The sequence below is a fragment of the Clinocottus analis genome, unplaced genomic scaffold, assembly GCF_023055335.1.
Source record: "Clinocottus analis isolate CAN_PGR_092001 unplaced genomic scaffold, fCliAna1.0.p SCAF_12, whole genome shotgun sequence".
In the NCBI taxonomy this organism is placed as follows: domain Eukaryota; kingdom Metazoa; phylum Chordata; class Actinopteri; order Perciformes; family Cottidae; genus Clinocottus; species Clinocottus analis.
In genome coordinates, this window is record NW_027175843.1 from 1,788,395 (window position 1) to 1,810,529 (window position 22,135).

The window sequence follows — 22,135 nt, forward strand, 5'->3', positions numbered from 1 at the left end:
AGTGCGGGCACAGCGGCCTCCGCTACACAACAGGAGCCCTCTTTTCAATTTCCTGCTCCAGTTTCCAGTCCTGCTTTATTTCAAAGTGGGGACCTGTGAAGAGGGAATCGCGAAAAAAGAAAAGAATGCAAACATTTAGCTGATGCGGCGCCGCAGAGGACCGAACGCGGAAATTGATTCTGTCAGAGGCAATATTTGTGATAATGATCTCAATAAAAAAACATCGAGCGATTTCAGCAGGATTTCCTCAGGAGGTCTCACTCCGATCAGCAGCGGCCTCCAGCTGGCTCTGAACTTAATACCAACGTGTTACCTGATGTTTTATTTCCTTCACCAAACTCAAAGCTTGTCTCTAGTAGTTTTGACATCAGGCCAGACTGAAGTGTTGAAGAGCAAACTTTATTAGCAGTTTGATTTAGCGGACAATGCTCATGTGGGTGGGATATGTATCTGCATCTTAAAATGATTGTATCTCGTTTTTTTCCGGCTGTACCGTAACACTTATCGGTGATTTCCTCTTTTACACGCCAGCTGTTTTCCTGAGAAACGGCTCAGATAATCCCGGCGTTCACTACCTGCTCCGCACCAAACAGCAGCCAGACACAGTTAGCGTCTGGCTGGTGGACATGACGCAGCATTTAGCCGCTACGGAGATAAAACATCCAGATAGTCCTTTTCTTTCCGTTGGTGGAGACCAAAAACAGAGCTAAATATTGACTATTGGACATTACATTCATCAGGTGGCCAGAAACAGAGCAATATTCGAGTGATCCTCTGCAAAAGGAAATGTGTTTCCACTGCAACAAACTGGACAAAACAAGTTAGTTAATGCAGATTAAAATGTACAGTTTTTGTGATAAGCTGCTGTTAGCCTCTTGTAGCAATGCATAGTGTATAAAAATACAATTAGCAATACTATTATCAGATTTGATCACATCACAGCAATACTAGTAGCATATTTTTGTGCGATACTGTTATATCTTTGATATGTTTTTTGAGAGAGAGAGAGAGCATGCGCTTCACTAATTAGACTCATAAATGTTACACACAGCAACATGTTCACCGACCTGCAGCTCCACATCTGAGGTTGCCATTGGGAGCAGACATAACAACACCCAACACCCGTTTACAACTCTAACTCCAAACAGATGTCGTGACTTTTTTGTCACAACTGAAAGGTTCCAATGCAAGGCGGCGATGGGCGTCATCGTCACGCTGACACCTCGGCACCGAGCAGAGAGCTGCAGGTAGAAGCAACGCAGCGTTTTGTGTGATGCACGGGAGTTGAACGTCTTGGATTGTTATATGTTACTTGGAAAAGATTGACACCTGGGACAGTAAACCCTTGTGATCTGCTGCAGCCTCGGCTCAGCTGGAAACATTCTCAAAGTATCACGTTGCTGTTACTGGAATGAAAATAGTGCCCCTCCATTTTGGTGGGCTCGGATTCACCGTCCCATCCCACACCATTCTTTAACAATAATGTTTTCCTGGTCTAGTGTTTCAACACGGAAGATTTCAGCCTCTTTCCTGGAAAAGAGCAAGAGTGGAAAACATTCCCTCTCTGTAAAAAAAAGGAAAAAAATGAAACGGCTATTTGGAGAAGTGATTGAAGCAGTGTTTTATCAGCCTGGATTAGAAAATCAGAACACGAATAACTCAAAATCTAAACGTTAAATTGAAGCACGTGTCACGTGCAGACGTAATGTTTTGGCGCTTTAGAGCAAAGTTCTCACTTTGCCATTTAAAAAAACCCGACTAGGATAACGGCTCCATCAGGGCCGACGGCGGAGCAACGGCGGCACGCAGCAGTTTGCAATCACCATCACTCTGCCTCCACGGCACAAAGGGGAGACTTACACGCAGCAAGCATTTGATTAAAACCGCAACAGAACATCTCATCTCTGTGGGCAGCAGATGTGTCGCACGCCGCTGATGCTGGTTTCCTCCGTGCAGCAGCGGCAGCAGCAGGTTGTCATGGACACAGATGAGGAACAAGTGTCTTGAGGGGCACAAAAGGCATAATGTCACTTCCACTGTGGTATAAGTAATGACAATGAGAGGTTTTCAGAGGGGAGCTCAGCGTGTGTCCCGAGGATGTGGAAGCTGATGGATATCACATAAACACGCAATAATGAAAACGCTTATGTGTTATTGATGCATTTGATACAATATTGTTAAAGTGAAGTCTTTTCTCACTCATGTATTTGAGCAGATTGAAAACATCACTATGTTGACTCTGGAGCTGGTTATTTTCCACGGTGTGTGTGTGTGTGTGTGTGTGTGCACCTCTGAGTCTGTCCACAGTTTTTTGGGGACCGTCTCGGCTGCCGGCTCCAGGACATCTCTTGGTTGCAGTGACTCACACTTTCTCAACACATCTTTTATTGCCTTTTTTTCCCCTCGACACGTCGAACCGGCTCCCGGCTGCTGGGGGCCGCTATCCTGAAAACAGCCGAGTGCATCGCGGGCCCCCGAGCCCTGACGCTGAGGCCAAGGAGTTAGTTTTTTGGCAAGATGCAAAATGTTATGTAATGCAGCTCCTGATGCTCTTTTAATGATTTAATTATATATATACGAAGTTGGAGCTGATACTCTGTATGCAGTCATGTTTTATTTACTGCACATTGTTTATATTTACTATCACGGCCACGCTTACTGAGGCTTTACAGAATCGTGGATCCCACAGATCTGCACCGATGTGCAAGTCATCAAACTTTTATGCAAGTCAAGCAACTTGACCTAAAAAAACATGTCATGAAACTGAGAGGTTTTCCTCCAGTCTGACTCATCCCTCCAACCTCACAGACTCAGCTATTGGCCAGTTGATCGTAGCTGCTGAGGCGCAAGCGGAGCGGACACCCACCGGCCTCTAATGCGCACATCCTGTTGAGACGACGGGTCGTCCTGGAGACCAGACGTAAGGTATCCCAGCAGGAGGGCAGGGGAGATGCGTATTTACCCTTCGAGCCTCTCGTCGGGGAAGAATTGTTATGTGGATCGTGTTATTGAGTGGGCGAGACGTGCAGGGGCCCGTCTGCACGCCAGCTTGTGAGGGTTTTCTCACCAGAGGTGGTCGGCGGCACGGTGAGACACCCCAGAGGTGAGGGCCCGTCGTTCAGAGAGTCCACGGCTCAAATCCCCAGATGATGCAACTGGGGAAGGTTTAGGTAAACAGAAATAAAATACCTCCTCTTTAAAAGCTCTCATGGAGGTGCCCTCGAGCAAGGCACTTGCGCAGCAGAAAGCTATAAAAATAGAGAAGTGCTTTATTATTCCCTTTGGGAAATTGTGTCAGCGTTGCATCAGACAGGCTGCCGTGTCAGAGCTCAATAAACTCACATTTTATGTCATCAGTACTTTGATCCAAAGAAAAGAGCAAAATCTTTGTGTGCAAAATACAACAGACAAGTAAAAGTACACACTGATGAATAGCACAAGCTCTCAGTCATTTTCCTGATTTACCTTCTTCAAATAATACCTTCATTTAGGCTTAGTATCAGTTAAATATCAATAATAAACAAATATGAATCTACTAGCGTCACGTCACGAGTCCAATATAAAATGGTTCACTGGCGCCATCTAGTGGTCACATATTGACTCAGTTATAGTGTCATAGAGTCTTTATTTATAGGGATACATATTGAAAACACCAAAGCAGCAAAGATCATGACTTTACATTAAAACACTCGGTGACACGCCCCTGAATACAATATTCACACATCATATATAGCAAGAAGTAAAGGAAACAGAGCTGGTGGATTTTATTTGATTAAATTAGAGTCCACAGCCTTTAAATTATTATTTATTTCACCAATCCTTTTGATATTGATTCCTTAAAATGTCATACTATATAAAAGTGTCTCAATAAGATGTTAAATACTATCAAAACAGCAGTCGCTCGACCCAAAGCAGTCGTTCTAAATTGATGTAAGAATTGGAAAAGAAAATATATTGAGTTTCAATCATCTAGCACCTAAATATTCATGTATCAGCAAACATGAAACTTTACAACATATTCCTCCTACATGAGCAGAGAGGGATGTATTTACCTCTTGACATGTGCGGGTCCAGAGTCTTCCTGGCCGTATCGCAGTGCTGCAATAAAATCCTGTGACCTGCACTTGGATGCGATATCCATCTCTCAGATATGTAATCATGCAAACAGAATTGCTTCATAGAACTCGGCCATCAGCGGATAAGAGCAGTCCGTCCATTTCAAGCCAGGATGAAGTACCTGTTGTGGGTTGGATTTCTGGTGGTTTCTTGCCCGTGTGGTGAGCTGACTGGACCAGAGGACTTCATGCTTGTTGCAGGTCCTCTAGCGAAGCAGCCGGCCGGACGCTCAGGCAACACGGTGACTGATGCCTTTGACTGCAGTCGTCCCATCCCTCCAGGCTTCAGACAGAACTGTGAGCACCTCAAGAGCAGAGGGGTGACCCACTTCAAAGTGCCGCTGTCGTGGGCTCAGCTTCTACCGACGGGCCTCCCCAGCCAACCGCAGCCGGCTGTGGTTGCCTGTTACCGGACGCTGCTGAGGCAGCTGCTGGAGGCGGGCCTTCAGCCTCTGGTCGTGCTCCACGGGTCCACAGTGCCGGACACGCTGAGGTGGCGGTACGGAGGCTGGGAGAGCCAGGAGCTGGTGGAGATGTTCCGGCTGTATGCAGAGTTTGCCTTCAAGCAGTTTGGAGCACTGGCACACTCGTGGGTGACGCTGAGCGACTTGGAGGATGTTTGGCGGCCTGAGGGTGCTGCCGGTCCTCTGCAGAGTATCCTCCATCTCAACAAGAACATTTACCAGATGTACCATCAACGGTTTCCTGACAAAGGTAAAGAAAAACGAGGAGAGGATATAAGATTTGATTGATCGATTTAGCTCCTTTTACGCAGGATTGGTCATTTGTTACTATTTGTTTGTATTGAACAAGATCGACAATAGTTTTTTGTCCCCTTTATCCATTTTAGATGTGATGTACTCACTAATATAATTAGTGTTGTATGGTCTTTTTAATGTGTTTTGAGAAATAACATGTAAAAATAATTACTTCACGACCAACTGATAACCTTAACCCTTTACCCAATTATGTATGACAAAGATGTCGTGTGTAGATTACCATGCCTATCTCAATAGCCAATCCAGGTGAGAGCAATAAAATAATCTAAGATTGCGTTTCACTGCACAGCTGTGTGTTTGTGCTTTGTTCAAATATCCTCAGGGAAAAAGGGGCCCGGGGTCTTTTGTAATATATTGTGTTCATCGTGCCTTTGTGCTTACATTTTCCAAAGGGAGACGTCTTTCCATCGGCCTGAGAGCCGGTGATGCTGCAATTCTTCCACAGATCAAAGGTTCATCTCCAGTAAGATTAATCTTTTGCACCTTTTATCTTCTTTACAACGTCAGGTGCTATTGTTTCCATGCGCCAAATAAAAATCATTTAAGGAAAGTAGATCACAATCATAATAACTGGTTCGCCATGTTCACTTTAATATTATGGCTAATTTGCTAATTTATTTGAAGCACATCTCCCTGCAAACCTAATATATAAAACATCACATAAAAGCAATTCTATAAAAATGGGTTTTAAGAAGTGATTCAAAAGAAGTTATTGATTCTGCCATATCAATGTCAGCCTTTCGGCTCGTTTCATATCTCTTCTTATCTTAACTCCTTGACAATTAGTGCTTAAAGAGGATGTGTCAGCAACTTGTTTTCCACGCCTGTATCTGCACTCTCCACACATTGTAAAACCACAAAACCTTTTGTATTTAACCAATTCACCAGCTTGTGTCTTATGCAATGTGTTCCTTTACATCTGAGGGGTAACAGCGCTGTGTCTCCTATTTTGATCAGGTAGATTTCTTGTCAGTGCACATTGAATACAACTGTGCCTCTGCATCAGACTTTGCAAAGGAGCTGAGGAGCTTACAGGTAAGAAAACAATAAAATACTCTTTTGACATTGCATATTTAGCATCACACTGCAGCCACATGCATGGTGTGTTGTAGGTGTCAAGTGGGGACCTGCCTATCCTGATATACAAGGTGGATGTTCACGGTTGTCCCGACAGTCAATACCAGCTTCTTGGCAATTTCTTACAAGGTAAATATCATTACAGCCGACTGAATAAACTCTGTTATCCAGTATTGTTCATATAGCTTACGTAGCTTGTGAATGCATTCAAAGTAAGCAGCGCTGTTCACATATAAATCAATATATGAAACATAATCTGAACCAATCATCTGGTTTTACTGACCAAACAGATCACGGCTAGTCGCTTGTAAATTGCAAGATAATAAACCTTTACAATACAACAATCAGTGTTATTAAGAGTGTTATCATAAGGGAGCGATCAGTGTAAATTATTCTTGTTGTGGTCCAGTAAAGTTTTACAAGGACATTCACATGCGTGGTGGAGCACAGCTGTAGGGCTTGCTTTGCTATTTATACTGTACTTTGAGTTTAGCTAATTAGCTGTTATATAACTGTGCATATTTTATTATCGTTGATTATAATAGTAACTGTCTTCTTTATATTGCATATGACTATGAGTAACTTTGTCTTTTATTCATCGCAGCCTTATTGGAAAACAACAACATGAACATAGTGGGATGTGACGTGATGGATATGTTGGGTGAGCTGGAAATGGAGGACATCCCCACCAGGTAACAGCTTGTCCTTGGTGAAATATACAGTTTCATACTGAAAAAGTTTGTTTCTTGTATGTTTTAACTGTTTTATTTTCTTGTTTCCAGCAGTCACAGTAATTCAGACTACAAAATAATGAAAACATTTAAAAACAGTTATCAGAACGTATGGAAAAAGTTTGAGGCCCAGACTGTAACGGAACGAGACCTTTTCCTCAACGAATCCTTCCCTTCAAGCTTCCAATGGGCGACGTCCAGTGAGTCCTTCAAGGTGGAGGGAGGCTGGTTAGAAGGTGGAAAGGGAGAGACCATATGGGACCGCTTTGGTCATGACGGCCTCGTCTTTCTGAACCAGACAGCTGACATAGCTTGTGACAGTTACCACAAGGTGGATTATGACGTCTACCTCCTGCGAGGTCTCAATGTCCACACCTACCAGTTTTCCATTTCCTGGGCCCGTATTTTCCCTTCAGGCCTCCAGGGAAGCCAGTCAGAGAAAGGGCCTCTCTACTATGACAAGCTGATCGACGCTCTCATTGAGTCCGGCATACAACCTGTTGTCACTCTCTACCACTGGGATCTACCCCAGACACTTCAGGACTATGGTGGATGGACCAACGCTTCTATTGTTGAAGCCTTTAAAGACTACGCAGACTTCTGCTTCTCCAGGTTTGGAGACAGGGTCAAGACCTGGAACACCTTCAGTAGCCCCTGGGTGGTGAGCCATGCCGGGTATGGCACTGGCGAGCACCCCCCTGGAGTAAAAGACTACGCGGTTGCCTCTTATCAGGTGAGGGCAAACGTCTAACGATAGTGTAAATATTCAGTTTCATTGTCATTCTTTTACATTTACATCACTATTTGTTTTGCCAATGCAGGCCACTCACAATATGCTCAAGTCTCATGCTGAGGCCTGGCATGTCTACAATGACAAGTACAGGAAGGCACAAGGAGGGAAAGTGGGCATTGCATTGAACTCTGATTGGGCCGAGCCCGTGGATCCCTCCAGACCAGAAGACATAGACGCTGCAGATCGCTACCTGCAGTTCATGCTGGGCTGGTTTGCACATCCCATATTTGTAAATGGAGATTACCCTCCAACACTCAAGACGCAGATTGAACAGAAAATAAAGGAGTGTCCCCTTTCTCAGCCTGCAAGACTTCCAGTTTTCAATGCAGAGGAGAGAAAGAGGATAAGTGGAACAGCTGACTTCTTGGGATTAAACCACTATACCTCCCGGTTGGTCAACAACAGTGTTGGCGGCTGCACCCCTGGTCCTCAGGGGGTGGGAGACTTCCAGGCCCATGTGGACCCGTCATGGTCTTCTACAGCTTCTGACTGGATCTATTCTACACCTTGGGGTCTCAGAAGGCTCCTCAACTACATCTCCACAGAATACTTGAACAATACCAAAGTGCCTATCCACATAACTGGGAATGGTATGCCAACTGAGTACAGTGGGGAGACTCTCAATGACATTCGTAGAATAAATTACATGAAGAGTTACATCAACGAGGCCCTGAAAGGTAAGCGTCTGGAATTACTCTGATAGGAAACCTTATTTTATAAAATGTTCACATTCACAAAAGCTTTAATGTGCTGTTGTCTTTGTCCATTTTCTAGCAATAGTCATAGATGGAGTGGATGTGCAGCGATTCACAGTGCAGTCCCTCATGGATGGATTTGAGGGGAAACACGGCTACAGCCAAAGATTTGGTCTTCACCATGTCAACTTTGAAGATGCAGACAGACCAAGAACCCCGAAGCAATCTGCGTATTTCTACTCTCAGCTCATCAAGCACAATGGATTTGGACCACACAAAGGGCATCCTTTTAAAGGATCGGAGATGCGAAACATCCGCCTCCCAAGAGCTTCAACACCCTCTGAGGTTCCGTCTAAATCCAAGGTTGTCTGGGAGAAATTTTCAAACCAGTCGAAATTTCAGAGAAAGCTTTACCACTACGGCACTTTCCCACCAGGCTTCAGTTGGGGAGTTTCATCTTCAGCTTACCAGATTGAAGGCGGCTGGAATGCTGATGGGAAGGGACCCAGCGTCTGGGATACATTCACCCACAAACCTGGCAGTATTCCTGCAAATGCCAATGGAGACGTGGCCTGTGACAGCTACCACAGACTTGAAGAAGACTTCTACATGCTGCGAGCTCTCAGGGTTAAGTCATACAGATTCTCTTTGTCCTGGTCCAGGATCTTTTCTGATGGTCGGCTTACCTCCCTGAACCAGAAAGGTGTCGACTACTACAATAGATTAATTGATGGCCTAATAGCATATAACATCACTCCCATGGTGACTCTCTACCACTGGGACCTTCCTCAAGCTTTGCAAAACATCAGTGGCTGGGAAAATGTAGAGATGATTAACATTTTTAATGACTTTTGTGACTTCTGCTTCTCCGCCTTTGGAGACAGAGTCAAATTTTGGACGACCTTCAACCAGCCTCACACAATTGCCTGGTCAGGATATGGGCTGGGACAGATTCCACCAAATGTCACAAATCCAGGGATTGCACCATACAGAGTTGCACACAATCTCATAAAGGCACACGCCAGGGCTTACCACACATATGACGATAAGTATCGCAAATCCCAAGGTGGTCTCGTATCCATAGCCCTCAATGCTGATTGGGTTGAACCTGAAGATGTTCATGTTACCCGTGAGGTGGTGGCCGCTGACCGCGCCCTGCAGTTCAAACTAGGTTGGTTTGCACACCCCATCTTCAAGAATGGCGACTATCCGGATGCAATGAAGTGGCAAGTCGGAAATAAAAGTGAACTCCAAGGTCTTTCAGAGACAAGACTACCTTCCTTCACGGAAGAAGAAAAGAGCTTCATCAAAGGAACTGCTGACATGTTCTGTATAAATCATTACACTACAAAGATAGTAAGCCATGCTACTGCCAGGCTTTCCCCTCAATCCTATGAATATGACCAGGACTTGTCAGAAAAAGATGAAACCGATTCTCCAACTACCGCCATCAGTAACCAGAGAGCTGTCGCATGGGGCTTGAGAAGACTCCTCAACTGGATCAAGGAGGAGTACGGAGATCCGGAGGTTTACATTACCGAGAATGGAGTAGCTACTGAATCAAAGACAACTTGGGACGACTCTGCCAGAGTATTTTATTACAAGACCTACATTGACGAGGCTCTGAAAGGTACACTGATATAAATACATTCGTGAAGATAACTAACAACATGATATGATTGAAATATTTGATGATTTGTGTGTGTTTGTTTTAATAACAGCCAAGGACTTAGATAGTGTGAAGGTGAAAGGATACATAGCAACGTCGGTCATGGATTCCTTTGAGTGGCTTAATGGGTACAAAGTAGGATTTGGGCTTCACCACGTGGACTTCACTAACCCGAACCGGCCGAGGACACCGAAGTACTCAGCCCATTTCTACTACCGAGTTATAAAGGACAATGGTTTCCCTACACCAGACGATGAGAAGCTCATTCATGGACATTTCCGCAAAGATTTTATTTGGAGTACTGCAACGGCATCATATCAGGTAACTTTTTGACGAAGCCCCTTCCTTACTGCGTACAGTGTTCTTTCCTAATGAAATCTCTGTTTTTGCATTTCTTATCTCCAGATTGAAGGGGGATGGAGAGCGGATGGAAAAGGCCTCAGCATCTGGGACAAGTTTGCTCACACTCCTCTCCGTGTGTTCAATGATGACAATGGCGATATCGCCTGCAACAGTTACAATAAAGTAGATGAGGACGTGGCCATATTGAAGCAACTGAAGGTGACCCATTATCGTTTCTCCATATCCTGGTCGCGGGTGCTTCCTGATGGTACCACCAAGCACATCAATGAGGCCGGGCTGAACTACTACCACAGACTGGTGGATGCACTGCTGGCTGCAAACATCCAACCTCATGTGTGTGTAATTCTTGCTTCCCAGGAAATGATGCAATTGCAAAGGAAAGTTGGTGGATTTGGTAAACATTGCTTTCTTTTTGTTGTCAGATTACTCTCTACCACTGGGACCTTCCACAAAGTCTGCAGGACATTGGGGGCTGGGAGAATGAGACTATTGTTGTCAAATTCAAGGATTACGCTGACTTCATCTTTAGCCGTCTTGGCCACAAAGTGAAATTTTGGATCACCATTAATGAGCCGTACAATATAGCCAATGTGGGCCATGGCTACGGGGCGGCTGCCCCAGGTATGCTTTTTTCTCACACTAACTCATATCATATAGCTAAAGAAACTAGAAAACGTGCCAGTAGCTCCTTGTGTTTGTGTCCAGGGATCAGTTTCCGACCAGGCACTCTGCCTTACATTGTGGGTCACAACTTGCTTAAAGCACACGCCGAGGCCTGGCATCTCTACAACGACACGTACCGGGCCAAACAGAAAGGCATTATCTCCATCACCATCAACTCTGACTGGTCAGAGCCCAGAAATCCCTATAAGCAGGAGGACGTTGACGCTGCAAGTCGCGTGGTGCAGGTACTCCAAAGAACAAACAAGGACATACTTACTGTTGTTGCTGTTTGCAGAGTCTTTGCAATAGACATGTAAGATACAGTTCAGGTTTGTTGTGTGTCTCCTTGTGCAGTTCTACATTGGCTGGTTTGCTCATCCCGTATTTAACGGAGACTACAGCAACATGATGAAGACCATCATTCGAAGGCGAAGCCTCGCTGCTGGTCTGCTAAAATCTCGGTAAGGCAAAGATAACTACTGGAAAGTTGTTTAACATTTTCCAGGACAGTTTAATTAGTTGATTCAATCTCTCCAGGCTGCCTGAGTTCACTCCGGAGGAGATCAAGAGGATTAAGGGAACCTATGACTATTTTGGGTTCAACCATTACACCACTGTCCTGGCGTTCCCTGTGAATTATGGAAATCTTCAGCACTATGATGCCGATAGGTAAACAGCTACAGGAACCAAGCGGGAGAAGCAAATCACACCCGCCGAATTAAAGCATTTCACTGATTTGTCTTCCTCAGAGGAGCAGGAACGATTGCTGATCGTACCTGGCTGGATTCAGGCTCGTCTTGGCTGAAGGTCTCACCGTTTGGATTCCGCAAGATATTGAACTTCATCAAGGAGGAGTATGGAAATCCACCTATTATCATCACAGAGAACGGCATGTCGGAGCGAGGGCCGATCGACCTCAACGATAGTCACAGGAGCTACTACTATGAGAAGTACATCAACCAGGTGCTGAAAGGTATCAAACCACAAGAAATAGAGACCACAGACAATATCTAATATGTAAAGTATCTCTGTGAAAGAATCTCGAGTGTGTTTGCAATCCTGAAGGTGTTCATTTTCCCCTCCTAGCGTACTTGCTAGATAACGTGGATATCCGGGGTTACACGGCTTGGTCCCTGATGGACAACCTGGAGTGGGCCACCGGCTTTTCAGAGCGATTTGGCCTTTTCTACGTCAACCACTCCGACCCGAATTTGCCCCGAGTGGCCAAGTCTTCTGTTAAAGTCTACTCCACCATCATCGACTGCAACGGATTCCCAGACCCCGCCGCGGGACCCCACGAGTGCTTGAACACGGTGCCTGAAGGTAAATTGATGCATTTATGCAACTAGTAAGTTCAATAAAACATGTGAATTGTGCAAAAAACACAAGTAAAACAAAGTGAGAAGTTGTGCTTATGTGAGGGTTATGTGCTGGACTATTTCTTAGTATAAAGTATCAACTTCCTGGGGTCTTGTTTTCGGCGTATTAGCAAGCGATGTCAATATAATCCCTATACACTGTATACACAGACAGCAAATCATCCTTATTTCCCCCTAAAATTGTACTTTTGCTTTCATGGAAAACAACATTCAGTGATAGTAGACATTTAGATTGTGTGGATTTCTTGTTCTCCACATTTTTGATGTGAAAGAGTGGAAAATGTTTCTAGACTTACAGTCAATATTAATGTGTGTCTTTTCTACAGCAACCAGCGCGCCCGCCACGCCCGCTCCCTCCAGCAACACTGTGAGGTTCTTGGGGATGGAGCTCTCCACCGGCGATGCCGAGACCGGACTCACCACCACGTTCGCTCTGCTGATCGCTGCAGCGTTTGCGTCTGTTTGTGCAGCTTTATTTTTGTTGAAGGCAAAAAAACAGTCCAAGAAAAAATATCATATGGAAACTATAAAAATGGAACAGAAATTCTGATTGCACAAACATGCATTAACCTGTCTGCTTATTGTTATGAGCACCATTTCATAAAACGTCCTGCATGTTAATAAAGTTTAGATCACTTTTTTTTAAGCCACTGCCGGCTGTACAAGTCTTTATTCTTCTCTCTTAGCTCCTAATTCAACAGATTTTCATGTTTCATTCATCCAGTTTCATCTCCAAAATGTTAATGTTGTTCTCATGTTTGAGATTGTGATTAAAATAATAAACAAGATGCTCATGATCCATGTATTTACTGCTAATCACACAACATAGGAGAGACACTGAGGCCTTCAACACATATTCACACACCACATGTCTACACAGACTCATTTAAATAGATTTAAAGGCATATTCTGCTACCGTGCCATGCAAACCAATAAATCAATACTTCATTCAGCATTGCTTTGATTTTGAAAGACAAACATTACATGTAATAAAACTACAGCCATGCAAGTTTTATGCAAAAAATATTGGAAGAATATGCAGCACTTTATGAAAAATAGAGAAAAAAAAGCATTGCTATTTAAAGAAAGACAAAGAAGTGATGAGGCTCGGCCTCAAGGTGGCGCCAGAGGTACACAAACGTTAAGGTTAACCTTTGAAAGGCGCCATCGTTTCAAACGTGATTACATTGTGTTCAAAGAGAAAGGAGGTGTAATCCAGAATAGATTAGGATGCTCAATGCGTCCTCCTGCAGGAGCGTCTTCAGGTTATAAGATGCAGCACATGACTCACCCTCCTACACACTGATAACCGATCTAAGTCCCACGAAATCCTTCAGGTTGAGTGAAGTGTTTATGGCCACACATGCACGGGCCTGTTGCCAATTTGACCATAAACCAATGAGTTTCCTCCAAACATCAGCAGATCAGCTGGAACTAGTTTTATTAACCGGTTGAAACATGTCCCCAAAATGTGAAGTAACATGACGGGCTGCAGGCCTCGTGATGATGACGCGTGTTTATCTTCTTGTATTCTGCTTTATAATGAGGTTGCAGAAGTATTTCTGAGCCTCAGTACAGATACATGATGAACTGGGATGAAGTAAAACACATATGTTGACTGGAAATTGTGGTTTAGTCTCACACTTTTGTGTTTGTATAGGCATAAAGAGACACTCGCATGACGTCATCTTAATATCAGAATGAAACACTACGACCGTTTTGTTGGAAAAATTTATTTGAAAAACTAACCACAAAGTACTATCGATACAAAACGAGTACAAAAAGTACAAAAATCCTTGTTCAAAAATTACTTGAGATGACAAAATATTTTGAGTTGGCACTAATTGGCACTGCGGGTATGATTCAGAATACAAAAAGATGGCATCTTATGGTGCGTTCAAGGCATTGAATTCACATCGAGATGATTACATAGTTTACAACTCTCAGTGAGACTCTGGAAACAGCGATGGCACTCATCCCGAAAAGAAAATCATGAACACAACAGTATTTTCCCCCTCTTCAAACTTCAAATCTAATGAAATCCAGGTGTGTTGGGGGAATGGGAATGTTTGCTGGCCAGAGACAACGTGTCAATAACAACAATAAGCTGCAGGTTATCGATCTTTTTGCAAAACTAAAAACGGTTGCAGTCGACTTCAAAATTGTACCGAACCATTTTCAGAACTAAGACTGTAGTGAATGTCCTTTCGGTTTAAACGTTTTCATCTCCGCCACAGTGACAAGAGACTCTTGTCAGTACCACAATACTCACTAATACAAAAATGAAAAGAACAGTATCAAAAACATGTTTAAACAAAACGAGACAATATCAAGAATTACATGTTTTTTTTCAAGCATTACCCAGGTTTGTTTGTTCCTTTGGACAGAGCCTTTCCTCCCTCCTTCCCCTTCCTCCTTTCCAAGTGTGTTCCAGTTACCATCGAAGCACCAGGCTTGGGAATGTCGACTGGTGCGGTTCCAACACGTCAAAACAATTGGAAAAATATATATATTTGATCCACACATGAGAGAAACCTTCGTATGAATATTATCTCTTACAAAATGTCTTCATCAGCATGACAATCGCTCCAGTACCTTTCTTTCACGAGTGGTGTCTGTTCACCTTTTCTTTCTTTTTTTTGTTGCATCTCACTCACTCTTTCGCTTCAAAGCATTACAGTTTAAACATAGTATATTTTGTTGTTGTTGTACTATAACTGGCTTGGCCATATCGCAATAATAAAAAAAAAAAACGCCATAAAACAAGAGTTCCAGTTTAGGTCAAAGGCAAACTTGAGATGCATTCACTGTGGACAAACGCTTAAAAAAAAAAGAAAAAAAGAAGACTAATAGCTCTAAAGTCTCATAATACAAATGTAAAAAAAAAACAAATAGCTGCCCTGAGGGAGAAGAAGCAAATGTTCACCGGAAACCATTTCTCGCTGCATGCCGGTAGTTTGTTAGCACTTTGGATCTTCAGACGAGCGTCTCAAGTATTGCTGGGTTGGAGGCGGCCGCTCTCCTCCTCTGACTCGTAAAACACTGGAAGGCTTGGGCTGACTTCATCCACCTCAAGCGAAATGTAGTGTCTTTGATTCCCTTCGGTCCTCTCGCTGATCCTGGTGTGAATTGAAGTCTCCAGTGTCAGCCGGGCTCGTGAGAACCTATGCACGGAGACCTGAGGACGAGACGGACGGTGTCAGTGAAGCATGTTGCATTGATCCACAAAAGGAAAGAGAGAAAAAGAAAAGAAAACCTCACCTTTCTCACATGTACTGCTCTGCTTCTCCTGGGCAAAGTTCAGCCTGTTCTGCTCCGCCGCGGTGCCGTTGGACTCGGGGCTGCTGCTGCGCGACGGGCTGCTCTCCTCGTTCTGGTACGCCATGTCCAGGTGCTGCTGCGCCAGCTTCAGGTGCCTGCGCAGCCTCTCCAGCTCGCGGGACGACGCCTCGTCGCCGAACGACTCGCGTCCCGAGTCGGCCAGGTTGTCCCGGAAGCCCATCTTCCCCGACGGGTCCTTCTTCAGGGCCGTGTGGTAGCCCGGCGGCGCCGACGGCTGGGGGCAGATGGACGACCTCTGGCTGGACGGGGCCGTGTGCCGCGGCGTGGGCGGCGCCGGCGGCCGCCGGGCCCGCGGCACGCAGAAGCAGTCGCGGATGCCGCTGACGCCGAGGTGGATGATCTCCAGCAGGGTGAAGAGCAGACACAGGGCGCTGACGGCGTACATGATGAGCAGGAAGATGGTCTTCTCCGTGGGGCGCGAGACGAAGCAGTCCACCGTGTGCGGGCAGGGCGAGCGCGTGCACACGTACGACGGCACCACCTCCAGCCCGTAGAGGACGTACTGTCCGAACAGGAACGAGCCCTCGAAAATGGCGCGCGACAGCAGCTGGAACACGTAGACCTTCATGAGGCCGTCGCGCTTGATGCGCCGCCGCCCGTCGTGCTTCTTGCTGGGCTTCTCCACCACGTCCTTCTCCTTCTCGGGCTCGATCTCCTCCAGGATCATCGGGTCCTCCTCCCCGTTGTCCTCCGCCTCCTCGTAGTCCCGGTTGGTGCCGCGGCTCACGATCGGCATCCGCTTCCGGGGCTTGTAGTCGCTGTCGTCCATGCGGGCGATCTTGTGCATGGCGAAGCCGAGGTACATGATGGTGGGCGTGGTGATCATGATCACCTGGAAGACCCAGAAGCGGATGTGCGACAGCGGCGCGAAGGCGTCGTAGCACACGTTCTCGCAACCGGGCTGCTGCGTGTTGCACACAAATTTGCTCTGTTCATCGTAGTAGATGGACTCGCCCCCGACGGCGGTCAGCACGATGCGGAAGACGATGAGGAGGGTGAGCCAGATTTTGCCCACGAAGGTGGAGTGGTTGGAAATCTCGTCCAGCAGACGAGTGAGGAAGCTCCAGCTCATGGTGCCTCGTGAACGGTGGCGAAGCTCTCAGACCTGTGCAGAAAAGACAAAGAAAAGGAAATTAAAATCAGATTAAAGGAAAACAAAAACAGACGGGAAGAGGAGAGCATGTGAAAGGAAACGTCTAATTGAAAATATTTGACAAGAAATCAAATCTGCCACAAAAAAGTACAAAATTATACAGACATAATAAACAAGACAGACAGAAAATGGATCAATATATTTTATGTATTTTTCAGTTATTGTATTTGAGGCTCTCATTCAGCCCCATGGGCTCTGTCGTCTTTGTGAATTCAACCGAGACACACAGATCCGATCCCTCGGCCCACTCAGGAAGTGGTTTGTGCCGCATTCTTCTAGCAAACGTGACCTGACCCACATTGTGTGTGTGTGTGTGTCCCAAAATAAATACAAAACAGCGTGTGTGTTGCCAAGAGTAGCATTGAACCTACACTTTGAATATTAGAAAATAAATCCCCCTCATTTCCACTTTGTCAACGGCGCAAAACAGCTTCTTGCCTTCTGCTGATCCGATCACGAGCGGTTACTCAAGACATTCCAATGCCAGGTGTGACCGGCGGCCCGTCGACTCCATGCGTGGCCACAAGGGGGCGCTATGGAGTCAATACAGGGGGGAAAACATCCCAGAGAAGTTCCCAGATGGCTGCGTAAGAAGAGTGGAGTGAGGTCTCGTGGACGCGGTGTGTTTTGGGCGTTATCACACTGGAGGAATGAAATGAAAAAAGGCCTCTGAGCTCTGGTGTTCAGAGACAAAACCACTGAAGTTTAACTACACGTGTGAAGTGGCTCGTCATGGTGAGACTAAAAGAAGGCCAAAATAGCATAATGAGAAAACAAGAAAGAGCCAATGAGGAGTTCCTGTGGTTTGGTTTCACACCATCTGTGACCAACTTCATAAACAACTTCTGCTGAGTAATTAACCGCTGCTGTAAACTGCCAGGCTCCTCTACGACAGATTGTTTGTGATTTAGGAGATTATAACCCTTCATCTGTCACCTCGAGGCGTCTGGCCTAAAGGTGATAGACCACCAAACTATCTGCCTTCAGGCCCGTGCAGAAGGTCCTCGTTTGCTGCTCTGAAGCCGAGTTCAAAGCTTATCAGAAGTGAGTGAAATCGCATCTTTGGGTTTAGATCGTCGCTTCATTGAAACTCTGCAGTGGCCGAACTCAGATTACCACAAGATAAAGCAGCTATTAAGTAACAGAAGGCAAATTTGGGATTCCCAAACCTCTTGGCTGTGATCCAGATAGACTCCACAGACACGCAGTGCTTAAGGGGTTGTGGGGGAAACTATGTGATGACACATGAAACATCATTCATGAGATTCTACATTGTATTGTAAACCAGAATATGAAGTTACACGATTGTGCAAGAACAAAGCTGAATCTACATAAGATGCTGATGGGATAACAGATTTAATCATCTGAAAAGTACAAATGGATTCAAATAGAGCAATAAAACTGTTGATCATCTGCAGGTTCAAGAACATATCCTCACCCACAACATGAAACAAAAGCCCCGTTAAGATGTTCGGCTTTCCTGTTTCAGGACAAGCTACTGCTAATGCTGCTAAATGCTAATCTAAAGAACAAATAAGGAGTCAAACAAATAGAGTCTGTGTAAATATGATGGCCGCTTTCATGAAGTTACAACTCATCAACATGACCAGCAACCTTCATCTCTCACTTCCAGGGCAACGGCGTCAGATGTACAGTGTCTCAGTTCAGGATAATTCAGTCAACAATTCCTCATCGCTCCACACTTCTCCGCAAGAAACCTTTGTTTGACAATCATTTAAATTTAAAAAGGCACTGATAAGCCTTCACAGACGATACATCACATGCAGAGATCTAAAGAGCGCTTAGTATCGGGCGACTCCCAGGTGTGAGCGGGAGTGCTGTGTGTGAAGTTAGGGAGGAAACCGTCTTTGGAAAAGAAAAGACTTAGAATAAAGTTTCCATTGTGTGGACACTAAGATTAACTTGATGAACGGTCCACGTCACGTCAACTCACTTTCATGGCTCCACCAGACTCTCTGAAGTGATCGTAGATTGTGTGTGTGTGTGCGTGTCTGTGGTGATTAGGTGTTGGCATACAGCTTTCTAATCTGTGTGTTTACATGTTAGAGATGCAGAGAGGGTACTAATCTATGGATTGCATGCAAAGTCGCCCCCCCCCCCCCTCCAGGCAATGTCAACGAGCAGCGAAACAGATACCTGCGTATGCTTTTTTTAACGGGGGTCTCCTACCCAACTGCTCACAAAGCCCGCCGTTGTCGTCGCCTCCCTCTGTGGCTTTCTGCAGCGCTGCCTGCACCCTGCGGTTACACCTGAACACAGAGCGTCTGCGGCGTCGGGTTTCCACATAAAGATAACTGACAAAAGCCTCCATTCAGCGCCGCACCAAATAAAATGAGACACATGGGCGAAATCAAAAAGGTTGCGAGAGACTTCAACGCTTCGTCAGATGATCTAAAACACAAACTGCAGCGCTCGTCAGAGCCGACGGCACACTTCGCCGCAAATGATCTAGGTTAACGACGAGCAACTGTCAGAACCGACATGCAGGCTCACATCAATGTGCGTCACGTTGTCTGGAAAACGCAAACAGGGTGAGGGAAGATGACTTAAAGCTCCAAGTCTGGAGCCCTTTCCCTAAATATTGGGTTAGTCGTCATTCCCAGTCGTGTGATTTTAAGGCCTGGTGTGTTTCTACAGCTATGCAAAAACTTTTATTCAAAGTCATTACCAATATTGACACACGTTTGATTGTTTTCCCAACCAACGAGCACTGTCAACATATTTTTAAAAAAAATTTGACTTGACAGCACGAAATACCATCTAAAAACACGACATGAACCTAAAGTCAGGGTTCATACACATTTTAACTCTGGATTTTCATGACTAAACATTTTAGGAAATCTCAGTGTATACAAGAAAAAGTGATAAAACGTAATATTCAAACTAACAATGAGGTTCCCAAAGCATACAGTAAACTTAACTGACACAAATGAATGAGGGATAATAGTTTGAATAAAAGAATAAACATTTATATGTATGCCTGTATGTATGCCTGCTTACATTTGGAGCATCTTTCTTTTAAAGGATATTGTTCATTTCAAACTTAGCGTAAATTAACGTCATGAAAACATGAATATAACACATTTCCATGACTTTACTTCTATTTTTTCACAGACTTAACTATTTTAAAATGTCATGACCATAAGAACCCTATAAAGTCCAAATAGCTTCTAATCTTCTATAACGCCGCTTGAGCGTTCCCAAATAAGAAGCTAGTCCATGTCTGGAGTCCACCAAAAACAACAAATCTATTGTGGTAATTAATTACGTGGCACTTCAACATCATATTTCCTAAAGTAGGCAATGGAAAGCAGAGTAAAAGCAGCAGTGTCTCTAAACGCTGGTGTCCGCTGCAGAACAGAGGGGCTTTTGTGGTCTCACATCTGGGACGCTGCTTATGGCCATCCCTCCCTGATCCCTGATCCCGCAGCCAAGAGGCCCTGAGCTCAGAGAGGAAGACACGAGGGGGGAAGAAATGACCAGAATGGGTCAGACTGGGGAGTGACCGACTGGACTGAGCTGGTAAAACTTGGGGGGAAGGGGATGGGTGTAATTCACCCTCCGTATGGCCACGCGCAATAATACCATAGAAGCTGTGCTCAGTCGGAAAATAAGCCATAGGTCACGCTCTGATGTAGCCGCTTCAATTATGTATCCGCTATAGTGTCTAATGGAGAACTAAACTGCAATTTACATGGACAACACGAGCGCAACACACACAAAAAAAGCCTCCGCGTGGCTAACGGGACATCGTCACCGCGCGGACTCCACGCGCGCGCACACACACAGCCGCGAATTGAGGGTCAATTAAGATAACGGCATAGCATTGCAGGGCTGCACAAAGTCACGAAGTAGTAGTAGTATCATTTAGTAGTTGTATAATTGGCACTATTTTTCAGAATATCAGGATATTGAAGACGTGTGTGTGTGAGAGAGAGACAGAGAAGGGGGAGGAGAGACACAAGATTTCCTGCGCGTTGCTCCATCACCAAACCCCAGTCAGAAAAGCCAGATAAAATATCTTCTGCATGCCGGCGCGTGCTGCCTTCTGCCTTCTGGCAACAGCAGCAACTCGCTGATCATTTCACACGACGTGGTCCCGTCGTCCCCCCGCCGCGTCCTGGCAGCCCCTTGCGCATGAACTTAAGTTAACGTCTGCGTTCAAACGACACGTTTCCCCCGGAAACCCTGGCTCTGTGAATGCGGGTGAACCAAAAGCCGGAATTTAAGCTAGCAACCTTAAATAATAATTTTTAAAAAAAAAGGCTACTCGCCGGCGGCAAAGTTGAAAGACTCCGGCCGAAGCCGCGTTGTTAGCGGCGAGCTAAAAGAGCGACGTGGAGAGGTTGCCGCGTTCGCGATTTGTTTGTGTGTGCGTGTGCGTTATCGTACCTTCAGTCGTGATTTTGGGTCCCTCTGCTGTCTCGCGGCGGCTCCTCGGGGTTCTCGCCTCTAACGAGAGCTTTTCCTCCGCTTTCTCTTTAATAAAAATAAAGCCCTCCCGCTTTAATATCAAGCCATCCAGTTTCCTCTCGCTCTCTCTCTCTCTTCTTCCGCGAGGAGCCCGTGTCCTTCGCCAGTTGTGTGCTGTACTGCGGGGTGAGGACAAAGAATATTCCCAAATCCTCCCCCTCCTCCTCCTCTTCCTCTCCCTTTTCTCCTCCCCGTTTCAGCAGGCACCCCACCCCCTTGTCTGCGCCAGAGTGGAAGGAAACCGATCAACTGGCAGCATTCCTGATGCAATCCTGGCTTGGTCTTTCTTATCCAACTTTACCCTGGACTCTGAGACTGAGAATAACATCTGGCTCCAGAAGGGGCTCAGCCAGCAACACATACATTACAATAAAACAAAAATAATGAATGCCACATATTAAAAGAATATTAACTTGGAAATTCCAAACAAATCCCAAACTCTCAGACAACGCAAAAGCATTTTGGATTGTCAGCAAACAGAAGGAGCATCCGAGTCCCCTCCAGGTGCTTAACCTCACCTGAACGATGTGTTATCTGGTGCCTTTCAGAGCCGCAGGTGATTATAACTTCAGTGCACGCGAGAGCTGTCAGGCAAAGCGACTCTGTCACCATCCGACCTCGGGGATGTGGCACAACGTACACAACCCAACTGATAAGCCACCGCGTGGCCCCCTCTTTCCTGCCGATGCAGATGTTCGGAAGTTGTTGGTGCCACCGGGGGCCCCTTCCCTTCGCGCCGCACTTATTTTGGCACGGGCACGCGTCTTTCCCCGGCTCCCTCCGAAGCACCTCTTTGATGCCACATTCTACGCTTTTAATAATGTTCATTAATAGAGGACAAAAGAGCGTTGGTGCGATGTTAAGTAAGGATTTATGTCCCCC

At 45.5% G+C, this 22,135-nt stretch overlaps 2 protein-coding genes across 2 annotated transcripts; one reads left to right on the forward strand and one right to left on the reverse strand.

Annotated features, from left to right (window-relative positions):
- Window positions 1–4,228: 4,228 nt before the first annotated feature.
- Window positions 4,229–12,814, forward strand: LOC137783194 (lactase/phlorizin hydrolase). The gene is made up of 17 exons (XM_068572992.1): window positions 4,229–4,829; window positions 5,287–5,357; window positions 5,852–5,929; window positions 6,007–6,100; window positions 6,576–6,663; window positions 6,757–7,435; window positions 7,524–8,172; window positions 8,270–9,820; window positions 9,912–10,180; window positions 10,265–10,555; window positions 10,645–10,843; window positions 10,928–11,130; window positions 11,240–11,346; window positions 11,423–11,554; window positions 11,635–11,858; window positions 11,972–12,208; window positions 12,591–12,814. The coding sequence occupies exons 1-17, from the start codon at window positions 4,229–4,231 to the stop codon at window positions 12,812–12,814; spliced, it is 5,697 nt and encodes a 1,898-aa protein (XP_068429093.1).
- A 1,205-nt stretch (window positions 12,815–14,019) lies between these two features.
- gjc4b (gap junction protein gamma 4b) lies at window positions 14,020–21,359 on the reverse strand. The gene is made up of 3 exons (XM_068572315.1): window positions 21,173–21,359; window positions 15,526–16,711; window positions 14,020–15,442 (listed from the first exon to the last, which is right to left on the reverse strand). The coding sequence occupies exons 2-3, from the start codon at window positions 16,676–16,678 to the stop codon at window positions 15,429–15,431; spliced, it is 1,167 nt and encodes a 388-aa protein (XP_068428416.1). The 5' UTR covers window positions 16,679–16,711; window positions 21,173–21,359; the 3' UTR covers window positions 14,020–15,428.
- Between the last annotated feature and the right edge of the window lie 776 nt (window positions 21,360–22,135).

Coding starts and splice junctions, on each gene's coding strand:
- LOC137783194 (XM_068572992.1), top strand. CDS start 4,229: ATGAAGTACCTGTTGTGGGTTGGATTTCTGGTGGTTTCTTGCCCGTGT. Junction 10,556..10,644: donor CTGCAAACATCCAACCTCAT/GTGTGTGTAATT, acceptor TTTTGTTGTCAG/ATTACTCTCTACCACTGGGA. Junction 11,131..11,239: donor CTGCAAGTCGCGTGGTGCAG/GTACTCCAAAGA, acceptor CTCCTTGTGCAG/TTCTACATTGGCTGGTTTGC.
- gjc4b (XM_068572315.1), bottom strand. CDS start 16,678: ATGAGCTGGAGCTTCCTCACTCGTCTGCTGGACGAGATTTCCAACCAC.